The 12,698-nt window shown below is 70.5% G+C and overlaps 1 protein-coding gene across 1 annotated transcript; it reads right to left on the bottom strand.

The window, feature by feature from the left end:
* Nucleotides 1-4,900: 4,900 nt before the first annotated feature.
* Nucleotides 4,901-11,110, bottom strand: ANPEP (alanyl aminopeptidase, membrane). The gene is made up of 20 exons (XM_067305685.1): nt 10,237-11,110; nt 9,679-9,821; nt 9,457-9,593; nt 9,218-9,344; nt 8,918-9,072; nt 8,701-8,814; nt 8,471-8,614; nt 8,325-8,390; nt 8,129-8,194; nt 7,847-8,019; nt 7,640-7,716; nt 7,363-7,496; nt 7,207-7,262; nt 6,965-7,112; nt 6,778-6,869; nt 6,504-6,614; nt 6,244-6,411; nt 6,027-6,167; nt 5,767-5,848; nt 4,901-5,498 (listed from the first exon to the last, which is right to left on the bottom strand). The coding sequence occupies exons 1-20, from the start codon at nt 10,833-10,835 to the stop codon at nt 5,340-5,342; spliced, it is 2,892 nt and encodes a 963-aa protein (XP_067161786.1). The 5' UTR covers nt 10,836-11,110; the 3' UTR covers nt 4,901-5,339.
* Between the last annotated feature and the right edge of the window lie 1,588 nt (nt 11,111-12,698).

Below are 12,698 nucleotides of genomic sequence, written 5' to 3'. Positions count from 1 at the left end.
TGCTGCCTGCACCCACCACCCAGCCGAGCCCTGTTAACGGTTAACACCCCAGACCTTTGCCGTAGCCCAAGCAGCACCTATCAGGTATCATAAGGACACTGGCAGCTACATTGACAGCTATCTACATTTCAAATGTAACAGATAAATGACTGAAGAATCAATAGCTCTTGCTACCCACTCCTGCCCTCTCTTACACTAGAAGAAGTGCTGTATCACTCCCCCCATCCAAGGTCCAAGCGCGCCGGTGTCTGACTCCAACTCAGAGCCTGCAAAGTGTTTCCACGCTCAGAAACCTGACTAATCTTTGCAGGCACAGCAGCCGGCACCCCTTGCCCAGAGCTGGGCTGCCCACAGACGGGGCTGCAGGCGGGCAGCCAAGAGCATGGCCATCGGCACAGCCCAGGGGCGCGCAGCCCAGCGGCCCCACGCACAGGCGCCCCTTCCCCGCGCACAGCCACCTCCAGGAGCGCTCGCCCCTCGGCGCTGCCTTGCCCCTTTCCCAGGCCCCCTCCTGGGTCTCATTAGCTGACGAGCTCCCGGGTAATGAGTTCTGCGGCCCCGCTGGGCAGCCGGTTCCCACCTCCCTCTGTGTTTAGACAAGTGCTGGAGCGCGGCGGGGCCGTGACAGTGCTGGGACGTGGGGTTAGAGCTGGGCCCCTGCCGCAGGGAGAGGTCACAGCCCCCAGCCCCGTGGGGGACCCGGGGGTCCCTCCGGCCTGTGACATGGGCAGCCGCCCACCCAGGCCACCTATCTCTGGAGCAGACCCTGAATAAGCACCGTGCCTGAGCCCAGAGGAGTTCATGGGCTGGTTCCACCAGCACCTCTGGGGACACATCCGGGCACCTTGCAGAGCTGCTGGGCAGGTACAGCAAGCCCTCCCCTCTCCTGCACGCTCCTCCTCCGAGCTCCGGCGTCCTCCTCTGCTCCTCGCACGGCAGCACATCCTCTCCCAGGACCCCCCTGCCCAGCCCCACGCCCTGGCTTTGCTCCCTCTGCAAGAAGGGGCAAGAAGGACTCAGGCCTTTCTGGGCAGGGACAGAGAGTGGCTGTGGCCACGCACCTGCAAAGCTCCGGCCCCTCGCTGTGCGCTCCTCTGCCTCCGCCTGGGGCAGGGGAATGGCTGGTGGGGACGGTGCGGGGAGGCTGTGCCCTGCTTGGGGGAGAGCGCTGCAGAAAGCGCACCAAAAAGCAGCCCTGAATGCAACAGGAGAGCTCCCTACCCCAAACCTGGGCTAGCAGCTGCCCCCCTGGTACCCCTCGCTAGGCTCCCGCAGCCTGCAGAGTGCAGGCAGGCTCCCTGGCCCCGAGCATCCCAGAGAGCCGAGCGCCGCGGCCTGGTGCTTCCCGCAGCCGCGCAGGGTGTGCAGGAGGGAGCAGGCATCCCGTGACTGAGAGCCCCCCCCACCCCCAGGACATGCACATGTGGGACCAGCATGAGGCTGGCACCACCACGGCGCCGGGGCCCGGCCTGCCTGTAAAGCCACCCCAAAACCCGGCCCCACAGCAGCCAGCCTGCCCCGTCATCCAGCCTAACCACTGCAAAGCGCACGATGCCATGGGGCCAGCCTGCCTCCACAGGCTGCGGGGGCGATGGGAACCTGCTACCCCACACAGGGCAGAGCCGAGCGGGATACGCAGCCGTGCGATGAGCAGGGACTTGGCAAGAGAACAGCCAGGCCAGGCCTTATGGAGTGATGTGTGGAGAGGGCTGAAGGTGCAAGTCCCACTTGGGGTCTCCAGCCCAGGGTCTGGGCTTTGCACTGGCTGGACCAGGCGTGCACAGAGCCCTGCTCCATGCAGCCGAGCGGCCTGGCAGGGCACAGGGCTGGGCCCCCGCAGACAGTGCAGGCTGTTCTACAGCTTCTCCAGAGCTCGCAAGGAGCTCAGAGAGGCAGGGCTGCATCTCACAGGGTGCGGGGAGGCCGAGGCAGCACGGCCAGGATGGAGGGACTGCCACGGTGCATCCCAGCAAGGGAGCACATCAGTCTGCCCCAAACGCACTGGCCTGGCTGAGCATCCCTGAGCCAGTTATATAGAGATGGGAGCCCACCAGGACCCCCAGCCCTCAGGGACCGTGGGTGGGAGCTGTGCAGAGAGTCAGGGGCTGTTTGGGCATCATCCCTGCTGAGGTGCAGAGCGGGGGGACACCCCTGAGGACACGGGGCTGGCTTGGCAGCCACCCGGGCGCCAGAGCCGGCGGCTCAGGGTGCTCAGCAGCTCTCCCACCTCGCTCCCAGTGCTGCAAGGTCAAGTCCCCGCTGCAGCCCAGCACCGTGCAAACTGGCCAGGAGAGCCAGGGGCTGCAGGCGGGCTCTGGCAGGGCTGGTAGGCACGTTAGCATCTCTCACGACCGTGTGAATTGATCCTTGCACACTTCCCAGCGGCGGGCAGCGCCAATTAAGGGCCGGAGGAGTCAGAACTGACACCTCCGCAAATGGGCCCAGCTTTCCCAGGCTCCCGGCCCCGGCCCCAGCCCGCGCTCCCTGGGCTTTGACACCTCCGGGTGGCCCGCAACGGCATCGCTTCACACCTCGGGCCCCGCATAAAGCCGGGGCGGCTGCGGGCTGCCGCAGAGGCGGGCGGCGGAGCGCAGCCCCGGGCATGGCCGGCTCCCCTGCGCCGCTGCTGCGGGAGCGCGGGGCCGGGGGGCGGCCGGGGCGGTGCGGGGCCCCCGGCGGGGGCCCGCGGCAGAGCGCCAGCGAGCGCGAGAAGCTGCGCATGAGGCAGCTGGCGCGGGCGCTGCGCACGCTGCGCCTCTACCTGCCGCCCGCGCTGGCGCCCGCGGGGCAGAGCCTCACCAAGGTGGAGACCCTGCGCCTCGCCGCCCGCTACATCGGGCACCTCTCGGCCCTGCTGGGGCTCAGCGAGGAGGCGCTGGCGCGGCGCCGGGGGGCGGCCGCCCGCCGCTGCCCGCTCTGCCCCCCGGGGCTGGGCTGCTGCCGGCCGCCGCCGCCGCCCGCTTCGCCCCCCGGCGCCTGGGGGTCGCCGCCGTATGGTCCCGCGGCCGGGGCCCCCCCGGAGCTGGACGGGGCCCCCGGAGTGGGGACAAGCACCTGGGGGTCGCTGCCTTATGGTCCCATGGCTGGGTCCCCCCCAGAGCTGGACGGGGCACTCATCATCGATGCGTCCTCCTGGCTGCCCCCTCCTCACTGCGCAGGGGCAGGGAGCCCCCCGGAGCTGGACGGGGCCCCCGGTGTGGGGACAAGCACCTGGGGGTTGCTGCACTGCAGCCCCGTGGCTGGGACTCCCCTGGAGCTGGACGGGGCCCCCAGCATGGGGACGGGCACCTGGGGGTCACTGCCCTGTGGCCCCGCAGCTGGGACCCCCCCAGAGCTGCTCGGGACCCCTGGCTCAGACTCGGGGTCCTGGTCGTCGTCACTCCGTGGCCTCGGAGCAGCCACCCCGCTGGACCCCTCCCGGAGACGAGACGCGGTCACGGGCACCGGCACCGTTTCCTCCTCCTGCGCAGAGCCGGCAGCCCCCAGGGCGGCGGTGATGGACACGGGGCCCCGCGGACTCCCCACGCACGGCTCTCAGCTTGATGCTCGCTACCAGGTACGCGCAGCCCCCTGCCCCTGCCACGGGTCCCTGCTCCCTGCTTGGGGGGCAGCCGGGATGGAGGCAGACAGCCGGGGTGGGGGGGGCGTCGTGGGATGGAGCCACCCGGCGCTTCGGCACGGGACGGGGGGATGCTCCCCGCGGGATGGGGAGCCGGCTCTGCAGGAGAGCCAGCCTGGTGGCGCGGGGCGCAGGGCGCGGGGCACAGGGCACGGTCCCATCCCGCGGCAGGTCTGACACAGCTCTCCTTCGGCACAGCTCGGCAGCCCGCAGGCCCTGGACCCGCTCGTCACGCCGGGCACCCAGGGAGCCGCCGGCCCACCTGGCTGCGCCCCGGCACGGTGCTGGGGATGGTGGAGCTGAGCCCGCGCCCGGCGCTGGACGGGCAGCGCAGAGGACGGCAGCCTGGCTGTGCCGCGCTGGGCGCCGGGGAAGGGATCCTCATTAAAGCTGCCGTGCACTGCTGCTCGCACTGTGTCTCGTTACTGCGGGGTCCCTGCGTGTCCCGCTCGTCAGGCCCTGGCGAGGGAGGGGCGGGTTGCCCAGAGCACCCGGCCGGTGGCCACAGACGGCCGCGGCAGGGCAGAGCTCAACTCCAACCCGCACCGCGCGCCCCTCGCTGCCGCCGGGCTGGGGCTCAGTGATCCAGCCCAGCGGCCCCCACGCTCCAAGATGCCCCTGGACCTGGGGTGCCGGAGGGGATCCTCAGGGGATTCCCCAGCCCACTGCATCCCACGACCACACCGGCCCCTGGAAAGGGGAGCCCGGAGCTGCCCGTCAAGCCCTGGCGCTCTCCCTGGGCAAAGCCCCGCAAAGCCGGGCAGCGTCCCCACACAGACCCTGCAGACGCTGACCAGGGCCGCGTGGGCTGCGCTGGTGCCCGCGGCGCTGCAGCCGTGCTCTGCAGCTGGGCTGCCTCCAGTGCACCCCATGCCGGCGGGTCCAGCGGCCGCCGACCACCGCCACGGCCCCGGCACCCAGCCGGGCTGGGACCCCGAGAAACGCCCTCACTCTGCCCGGACCACTCTGCCCAGGGAGCCAGTGCCCAAAAGCAGGGTGCCGGCAGCGGATGCGTGAGCGGCGCGGGGCTGGCCGGGGCCCAGCAGGAGAGCTCGCACGCAGCCGTCAGACGGAGGGGCCGGGGAGCCTGGCGTCTGCGAAGCCCCCAGAGCCACTTAGCACCAGGCTCCTAATGGCCGGGGGGGGCTCTGCTTCCCCGGTCCCCTGCGCGGTGCCCGCCGCGGGGTCCCAGGCGTTTCCTGCCCAGACCCCTGCCCCCTCCAGCCCCCCCACACGTGTTCCGTGCCCCCACCCCGCCTGGCACGACCGCCGGCAAAAATCTCGCGTGCAACCCTTTATTTGCAGCATCCGAAACCTCCCACGGGCCTTCACGGAGCCCGGCAGCGCCTCGGCCTCCAGCAGCCGTGGGGCAGCGGGGCCCCGCCAGCAGCCCCAAGCCCCTCGCAGTCCGGCCCGTCCTCTGCCCGTCACACAGGTGCTGGGCATCGCCAGAGGCAACGGCTGCTGGACAGGGCAGCGGCGCGTTCCCATCGGGAGCCGCAAAGGAGCACGGCGGGGGGCAGCCGGGCTGGAGTGTCCGGAGGCGGGGGGCAGAGGGAGGATGGAGTGTGGGGGGCATCCGGGGAGCGGGTGAGAGTCCGGCCTGGCCGACAAGAGTGGCGGGGTCCGGGAGCACCGGGTCGGTCCCCTGCAGAGCCCATCCCGCCCCGGCCAGCCCAGCAGCCAGTCCCGAAGGAAGGTGCGCGGCGGTGCGGCGCGGTTAGCTGGAGCCGGTTTCGCCCTGGAACCAGGCTAGCACCGCCTGCTTGTTCTCGTTCACCCAGTTGATGTTGGCTCTCGTCCTCTCCAGCGCCTGCTCCAGCGCGCGCGTCCCCGACCCGAAGCCTACGTCCTGGTTGTCCGCCTTAAACTGCTCCAGCTGCAGGGGGAGAAAGAGGGGCTGGAGCAGGCGTGGGGGCCCCCGCGGCGACGGCGCCCGAGGGCATCGCCGGACCTGGCCACCTGCAGCACGGGGTGGGCACGGGGGCTGCCGGACGCCTGGGCCCGCGAGGGCTGGGGCAGGATGCCCGTCCCCGGGGCTGGGGCTGAGGCAGCGGGCAGCGACGTGCCCCCGCGTGGCACCGGGCCGGAGGCAGCCTTGGCCCCGGAGCCCCCATCCCACGGACCCTGCCGGAGCCGGGACTCACCTGCTGCAGCTCAAACTCCGTCGAAAACCGCTGGGTCACTGAAGAAATCAGCCGAGAGAAGGAGAAAGAGCCGCCTCCGTACCTGCGGGAGCGGAGAGGGACGGCTGAGCAGGGGGCACCGCGCTGCTCGGGCGCAGAGCGGCACCGAGGCTGCCGGGGTCCCGGCACACACGGGGGGGACCGGGACCGCTGCCGCCCCCACAGGGCACCGACGATGCCCTCCCGCCCCGGCCCCACGGCCCCCCTCACGCGGCACTCACTGGCTGTAAAGCATCTTCCAGTTGCTGCGGATGAAGTCCCAGGCCAGGGGCTGCCCCACCACGTTCCTGGCGATGCTGTTGATGGTGGAGGTGGCGTCCTGCTTCCGGATCTTGTTGGGGTCGATGGTGTACTGCAGGTACCTGGGGAGGGACGCCGGGGGTGAGGGCCGGCGGTGGCGGCAGCGCCACGGTCCCGCGCCGGGGACCCCCGTCCCACCTGTTGAGGATCCATGGCTCGGTGCTGCAGGCCAGGGCCGAGCGGAGCTTGTCCGCCTCGGACACCACGGTGGCGTTGCGGAACCTCTGCCAGATGAAGTCCCAGGTCGTCTCGCCGCCGGTGGCCACCGCGCTGCAGTAGATGGCGGAGCGCAGGTTCGGGGGGATCCTGCGGGAGGGAAAGGCCGTGTCGGACGGGATGGGGAAGCCCTCGCCGTGCCCAGCCTGGCGGCGTGGCGCGGCCCCCGCAGAGGGACTCACGGGTTGATGCTGGGGTTCTTCTGCCAATCGTTGAGGAAGGCCGTGGCCAGCTGCTGGCACTCGGAGATGCCGTAGGAGCAGGCGGTGCTGATGGCGTTGATCTCGTTGTACCTGGGGAGGGGGGAGCAGAACGGGACTGGGGACCAGCACGGGGGCCCGAGACGAGCCAGCCTGTGGTCCTGGCGCGGACGGGGAGCCCCCATGGCCCGCGAGGAGCTGGGGGGACAGCGCAGATCGCGGCCCCGGCCCGGCCCCGGCGCTGCGCAGCACTCACTGGTCCATCAGGCCGTCCGGGATGGTGGTCCAGTTTTTGGTGACGTTCTCGTAGTGCTGGAACAGGGGCGTCACCTGCTTCTGGATGTATTTCTGCAGGCGGGGAGGGCGGTCAGCGCTGCGCCGGTGGGCGGCGACCCCCAGCCCGGCTCCCGGCGCGGAGCCAGCGCCCGCGCCGCGCCGCTCACCGTCATCGCCCCGAACACCTCGCTGCGGTCAAACATCAGCTCGAAGTAGGCCAGGCTGTTGAGCGCCGCCTGCCAGGGCATGTACTCCGTCTCCTTGCTCAGGAACCGCGTGGTGTTCAAGGCCACCGTCACGCCGAGGTATTTGGCCCTGCGGAGGGGCGAGGGACGGGTCAGGCTCCCGGGCCCCCCCCCCCCTCGCCCCTGCAGCACCGCGGTCCCCCCGCGCGGTCGGCACCGCTCACCTGGCCAGGTTGAAGGCGTCGTCGATGATCTGGGCCCGGTTGATGACGGGGATGACCTGGGAGGAAGCAGACGGCCGTGCGTCGGGGCAGCCCGGGCACGGGGTGCAGCCCGGCCCCGCCGTGCCCCCAGCCCCACCGGCCCCCGGCCCCACGTACCGTGTGGTTTCTGGAGAGCTGGTTGAGGAGCTCGTCCCAGTTCTCCGGGTTGTAGTTGACGCGGAAGTAGCCGCTCACCCCGAGGTTCAGCAGGAGCCAGTTGGGGCTGCTCACCTTGAACTCCTGGTTGGTGGCTGGGCAGGGGGGAGAGGAGCGTCCGCGGGGGCCGTGCGCCGCGGGGGGGGACCCGGCCGCGGCCCGGCCCGGCCCCCCTCCACCCGCAGCTCGCCCCCCAGCGCGCCCCCCATGCCGGGCACCCGCGCCGGCACCCGCAGACCTGAGACGCCTTCCAGCCAGTACTTCTTGTCGGCGCTGCTGGACGTCCGCCAGGCGACGGGGATGATCCAGGTGTAGCTGTGCCGGGGAGACAGGCAGAGCGTGGCACCGCCGCTCGCCCCTCCGCACCACCACCCCCCCCCCCCGCCGCGCAGCAGCAGAGAACGGACCGCTCGACGCGCTGCCGCCGGCCCGTGGGGCCACTCACTTGAAGGAGGAGGGTCGGTCCACCTTGGAGGTGGGGTCCAGGAGGAAGTGCTTCTGGCTGATGCTGCCGTCGAGCGTGTTCACGGTCACCACGGGGAAGCCCATTTGCAGCGTCCAGCGGTCCATGATGCGGTCGATAGAGCCGGGCAGGGAGACGCCGTGCTTATTGACGGCCTGCGGGAGAAGGCACCGTGGTGGGTCGGCAGCGCCGTGGGGCCGGTCCCCGCGCGGGGGGCTGGGGGGGCTCGGCAGGGCGGGGGAGACCGTCCAGCCCTGCTCGTACCATCTGCAGATGAGTCCAGAGGTCGGTGTAGACGGTGTTTCCGTAGGCGAAGGTGTGCAGGTAGGACTGGAAGAGCCGGAGGAGAGAGCGGTGGAGGGCAGGGACCAGGCACCGGGGCGCCCGGGGGGGCACCAGCCCCCGCCACGGGCTGCCCTCCCTCCCGGGCCAGGGGTGTCCGGCGCCGGCGGAGCCTCACCTGCAGCCCCTCCTTGAAGATGTCCTCGGTGAGGAAGTCGGAGAGCATCCGGAGCACCGACGCTCCCTGCGGAGAGGCGGTGAGGGACGGGCGCGGGGGGCGGCCCCCCAGCACCCCGGCACCCCCCGGCTCCCCCCGGCGCCCACCTTGCTGTAGGCGATGGAGTCGAAGACCTCGCTGATCTGGGCCGGGGTGTTGATCTCCTCCTCGCTGAAGGAGAGCGGGTGGGAGCTGGCCAGGGCGTCTGTCGCCATCACCGCGTACATCTCGTTGAGCACCATCAGGTCTTTCTGCGGGGGGGCCGGCGTCGTCAGCGCCCGCGGCGGCGGCCCCCCACCCCGCGCCCCGCGCCCCGCGCCCCGCGCCCCGCACTCACGATGCGCCAGGAGGGCTCCGCCGAGTCGGCGCCCAGGTACTCCACGTAGGAGGCGAAGCCCTCGTTGAGCCACAGGTCGTTCCACCAGCGCAGCGTCACCAGGTTCCCGAACCACTGCGGATGGAGCAGAGCAGCCGTCAGCAGCCCGCCGCGGCACGGCACGGCACGGCACGGCACGGCGTGGAGCGGAGCGGGCCGGGAGGGGGCCGCCGGGCACCTGGTGGGCCAGCTCGTGGGCGATGACGGTCACCACCCGCTCCTTGTTGCCGATGGAGGAGTAGACGTTGTCGTAGAGCAGCGAGTTCTCCCGGTAGGTCACCAGCCCCCAGTTCTCCATCGCGCCCGCGTTGAAGTCGGGGAGGCCGACCTGGTCTGCGGGAGGGAGACGGTCCGTCGGCGCGGTGCTTCCCGGGGGTCGGACCGGCTGCCGCTCCCACAGCCGGCACCGTGATCCCGCTCCCCCCCAACCCTGCACGCCGGCCAGGGCACGCGGCCCCACCAGCCCCGCAGCACCCACCGGACTTGGGCAGCGGGTACGCTGTGTTGTAGTGTCTCTCGAAGAAATTGAGGATTGGCCCGGTCACCTGGAGCGCGTAGCTGCCCTGGCCCTCGGCGATGGCCTGGGGGCGGCCCCAGATGCGGATCTGGAGAGGAGAGACGCCGGGCTCAGCCCCCCGCCGGGCTCTGCCCCATCCCGCGCGTGCCGGCGCCCCGAGCCCCGTCCCCCGCCGGGCTCTGCCCCGTCCCCGGCCCTACCAGCACGTTGCCTGAGGTGTTCTCGATGCTGTCGAACTGGCTGACGATGAAGGCCAGCAGGTAGGTGGACATCTTGGGGGTGGTCAAGAACTCGGTGACGTTCCAGCTCTCCCCGTCAATCTGCTGCTGCCGGGTGCCTGCAGGAGGAGAAGAGGGATGGGATATCAACAGCCAGTCCCGGGCCCCCTGTCCCAGCCCTGCGGCTCCCTCTGCCCCGCTCACTCTTGGGGGGCATGTTGGAAATCGCCTTGTGGTCGGTCGGGTGGATGATGGTGACCGTGAAGTTGGCTTTCATGGCAGGCTCGTCAAAGCAGGGGAAGGCTTTCCGCGCGTCGGCCGCCTGCATCTGCGTCGTGGCCACGACCCTGCAAGCAAATCCCCCATCAGCACCCGCAGCCGGCGGTCTCTGAGCCCGGGCCACCCGCCAGGGCCAGCCCCCGTGGCCCCACGGGAGAGCCGGGGTCCCTCGGCACAGCAAAGGGAGCAGCACTCACCCTGCTCCCTGCCCGCCAGCCCGACCCGCGGGCAGGAACACGGGGAACCGCTCCAGGCACGACCCAGGGTGGTCTGTGCCCGGGGGGGGGACGGGGACACAGAGGTTCCCCAGTGCCCGCAGCCTCCTCGCTCCTCAGTCCCAGCGGGAGACAAGATGCCCCCGACCTGGCTCTGCTGTCCCTGGGCTAGCCCCGTGCCTCGCTGCAGCCCTCCCCACAGACCCGCTCTCCCTGGGCTCCCTCCCCCCTTCCCTGCCCCCCACCGTCCCTCTCTGCCCCCACCTACTTGGTCTCCGTCCCATCCATGTATTCACTGCGGTAGAAGCCAGCCAGGTCATCGGCCAGCTCCCCGGTGAAGATGCTGAAGAGCTTGTAGTAGTGGCCCTTCTGCAGCTGTGCTCCCAGCTGCACCACCAGGTACTGGGTGGTGGTCTCCAGCCAGGTCTTGGTGATGGCGGGCGGGCTGGAGCCGTCCACCGCCTGCAGCGAGGTGTGGAAGTTCCCCTGCATGGTGTAGTTCAGCTTGTTGCTGTGGATGAGGATGATGTCGGTGGGCTCCTCGCAGATGAAGACCACAGTGCTGTTGCCCGTGAAGATGTACATCTGGTTCTCATTGGGCTTCAGGAAGGGCCTCAGGGTCACCTCGTAGCTCTGTGGCTTCAGCGTCGTGGGCAGCCTCCACCGGTTCCAGAGGTTGTCGGGGGCGGCGGTGGTGGTGGTGGTGGTGGCGGTGGTGGTGGTGGTGGAGGGGGCGACAGGCTCCGAGACCTTGTTCTTCTCCTGCGCGTACACCACCGAGAGCGCGATGATGGTGGCCACGGCCCCCAGGGCCAGCACGATGGCCACGATGCCGACGCTCTTGCTGATGAAGAAGCCTGCCCCCATGGTGGGACTGCGGGAGCAGCGCTGGGGAAGGAGGCTCTGCCCGCCTGGCACGGCTTTTAGCTTCTCGCTCCCACAAGGTTTATTAGTCCAGGTTAATGAGTGAAGTATTAAATGGCCATGAGGCTCGGGGGGGGGAGTGACGGCCCCCGGGGACGCGCTCTCCGCGCACCCGCCTCCCCACCTCGCCGCAGCGCCGATGCGAAGTGCAGCGTTACTGCAGCCCGGCTCGCACCAAGAGGGACAGGCGGTGCGGGAACGGGCGCGGGCTGCAGGCCAGGACTCCTGCGTTCCCTCCCTGGCGCCTGCCTGGCCCTGCGAAAGGGAGCACAGAGCGGGTGTCACGGCCGGTGGCCACGTCCCCGGCTCTCTGCAGGGCCAGGCGAGCGGCCCCGGGACCCCGGGACCCCGGCCCGGACTCGGCGTCTCCCTGCTTGCCCGTGGCTTGGCAGAGCTCGCCGGGTCTCCCCGCACCGGCAGGGCGAGCAGGAGGGTGCAGCGCAGCCCGCGGACCCGGGGTCCCGCCGGGTCGGCAGGCTGGGAGCCGCGGGGCCACGCTGGGGTGAAACTGCCCTGCCCACAGCGCTCACAAAGTCCAAGATCGTATTATCAGGTTTATATTGTACCGGAGGAGTTCAAACTCCAGGACCCATGAATCCGGCTCAAGATAGCGTGTGCCCAGCATGGGGTGCTCCCACCGTGGGGCCCCGAGCGGCCTCGGGCATCGCGAGCAGCACTCAGCCCGCGCGAGCACCGCGGCCACGGCAGGCCAAGGCGAGCGCCAGGCGAGTGCCGGCTCCCGACGGCCGGCTCGTCCCGTGGGCTGGCACAGCCTCGCCTGCACCCCACGGTGCAGGGACCCCAGGCTCCAGCCGGGAGCTGTGCAAACCTCCCGGAGCCCGACGCACTGCCATGCAGGGCAAGGGGCACCTGTTGCTCCACGTGCACGGGCAGGGCGAGCTCTGCCTTCACCGGGGAAAGCAGCCAGATCCACCCTCCTGCCAGGCACGGGAGCTGGCCTGGGGGCTGCCTGGGAGCTCTGCCAGGGAGAGAGGTGTGAAGGCACAAAGTCCCATGGAGGGCTGGGGAGAGGAAGCGCGATCCATCCTGTCCCGGGAACAGAAAGTGCCTTTTCCCAAGATCTGATATCTCCAGTGCCGTGACATCAGCAGGACTTGCCCTGCCAGGACCTGGAGCACTGGGCATGGGACGAACGTAGGAAATGGATGAGAAACATCCTCAGGGAACTCTGCCGGTGTCCCTGGCGGCTGCAGAGGGCTCAGGGAGCCGTCCCGGCACCCAGGGGTGTGCAGCACCCCCGGCCCTGCGGAGCCAGACCTTTCCGCAGCTCCGCGCAGGCCCCAGGGCTGCAGGACACGCTCTGGCCCAGGCCCGGCTTCTGCACGGGCAAAAGGCACCGGGTGCTAAGAAACAGCAGAGGTCAGTTTGCCAGCTGGGACAGCTCCCCGGCCACTTGGCGCAGCCCCCGGGAGACGGGGGCTGCAGCCAGCAGGGACGGTGCCCGGGGACCCCCGGGCGCCCTCCAGCCCACACCGCCGGGCACGCTGCACCCCGGCTCCACGCGGAGAGGCCCTGCGGCACGGTGCCGGCCCTGCACAGCACGTGTGGGCTTGCACACCCCCACCCCTCTGCACAACCGCAGACCCTCTGCCCCAGGCAAATCCTCGCAGACGGCACACACGCACCCTGCACGTCCCACATCTACTCCTGAGCCCACATGCACATACCTGGGGCACAGAAGATACTGGATCACGTAGGGCGCCACGTGCACACACCGATCCCTTGAGGCCCCGGCCCTGCACACCCCATAACCTCACACACACGCACACACACACCCTGGAGCCC

Source organism: Apteryx mantelli, chromosome 15 (assembly GCF_036417845.1).
Source record: "Apteryx mantelli isolate bAptMan1 chromosome 15, bAptMan1.hap1, whole genome shotgun sequence".
In the NCBI taxonomy this organism is placed as follows: Eukaryota; Metazoa; Chordata; class Aves; order Apterygiformes; family Apterygidae; genus Apteryx; species Apteryx mantelli.
The sequence above is the reverse complement of the archived record's forward strand: the minus strand, read 5'-3'. Positions and strand labels throughout refer to the sequence as shown.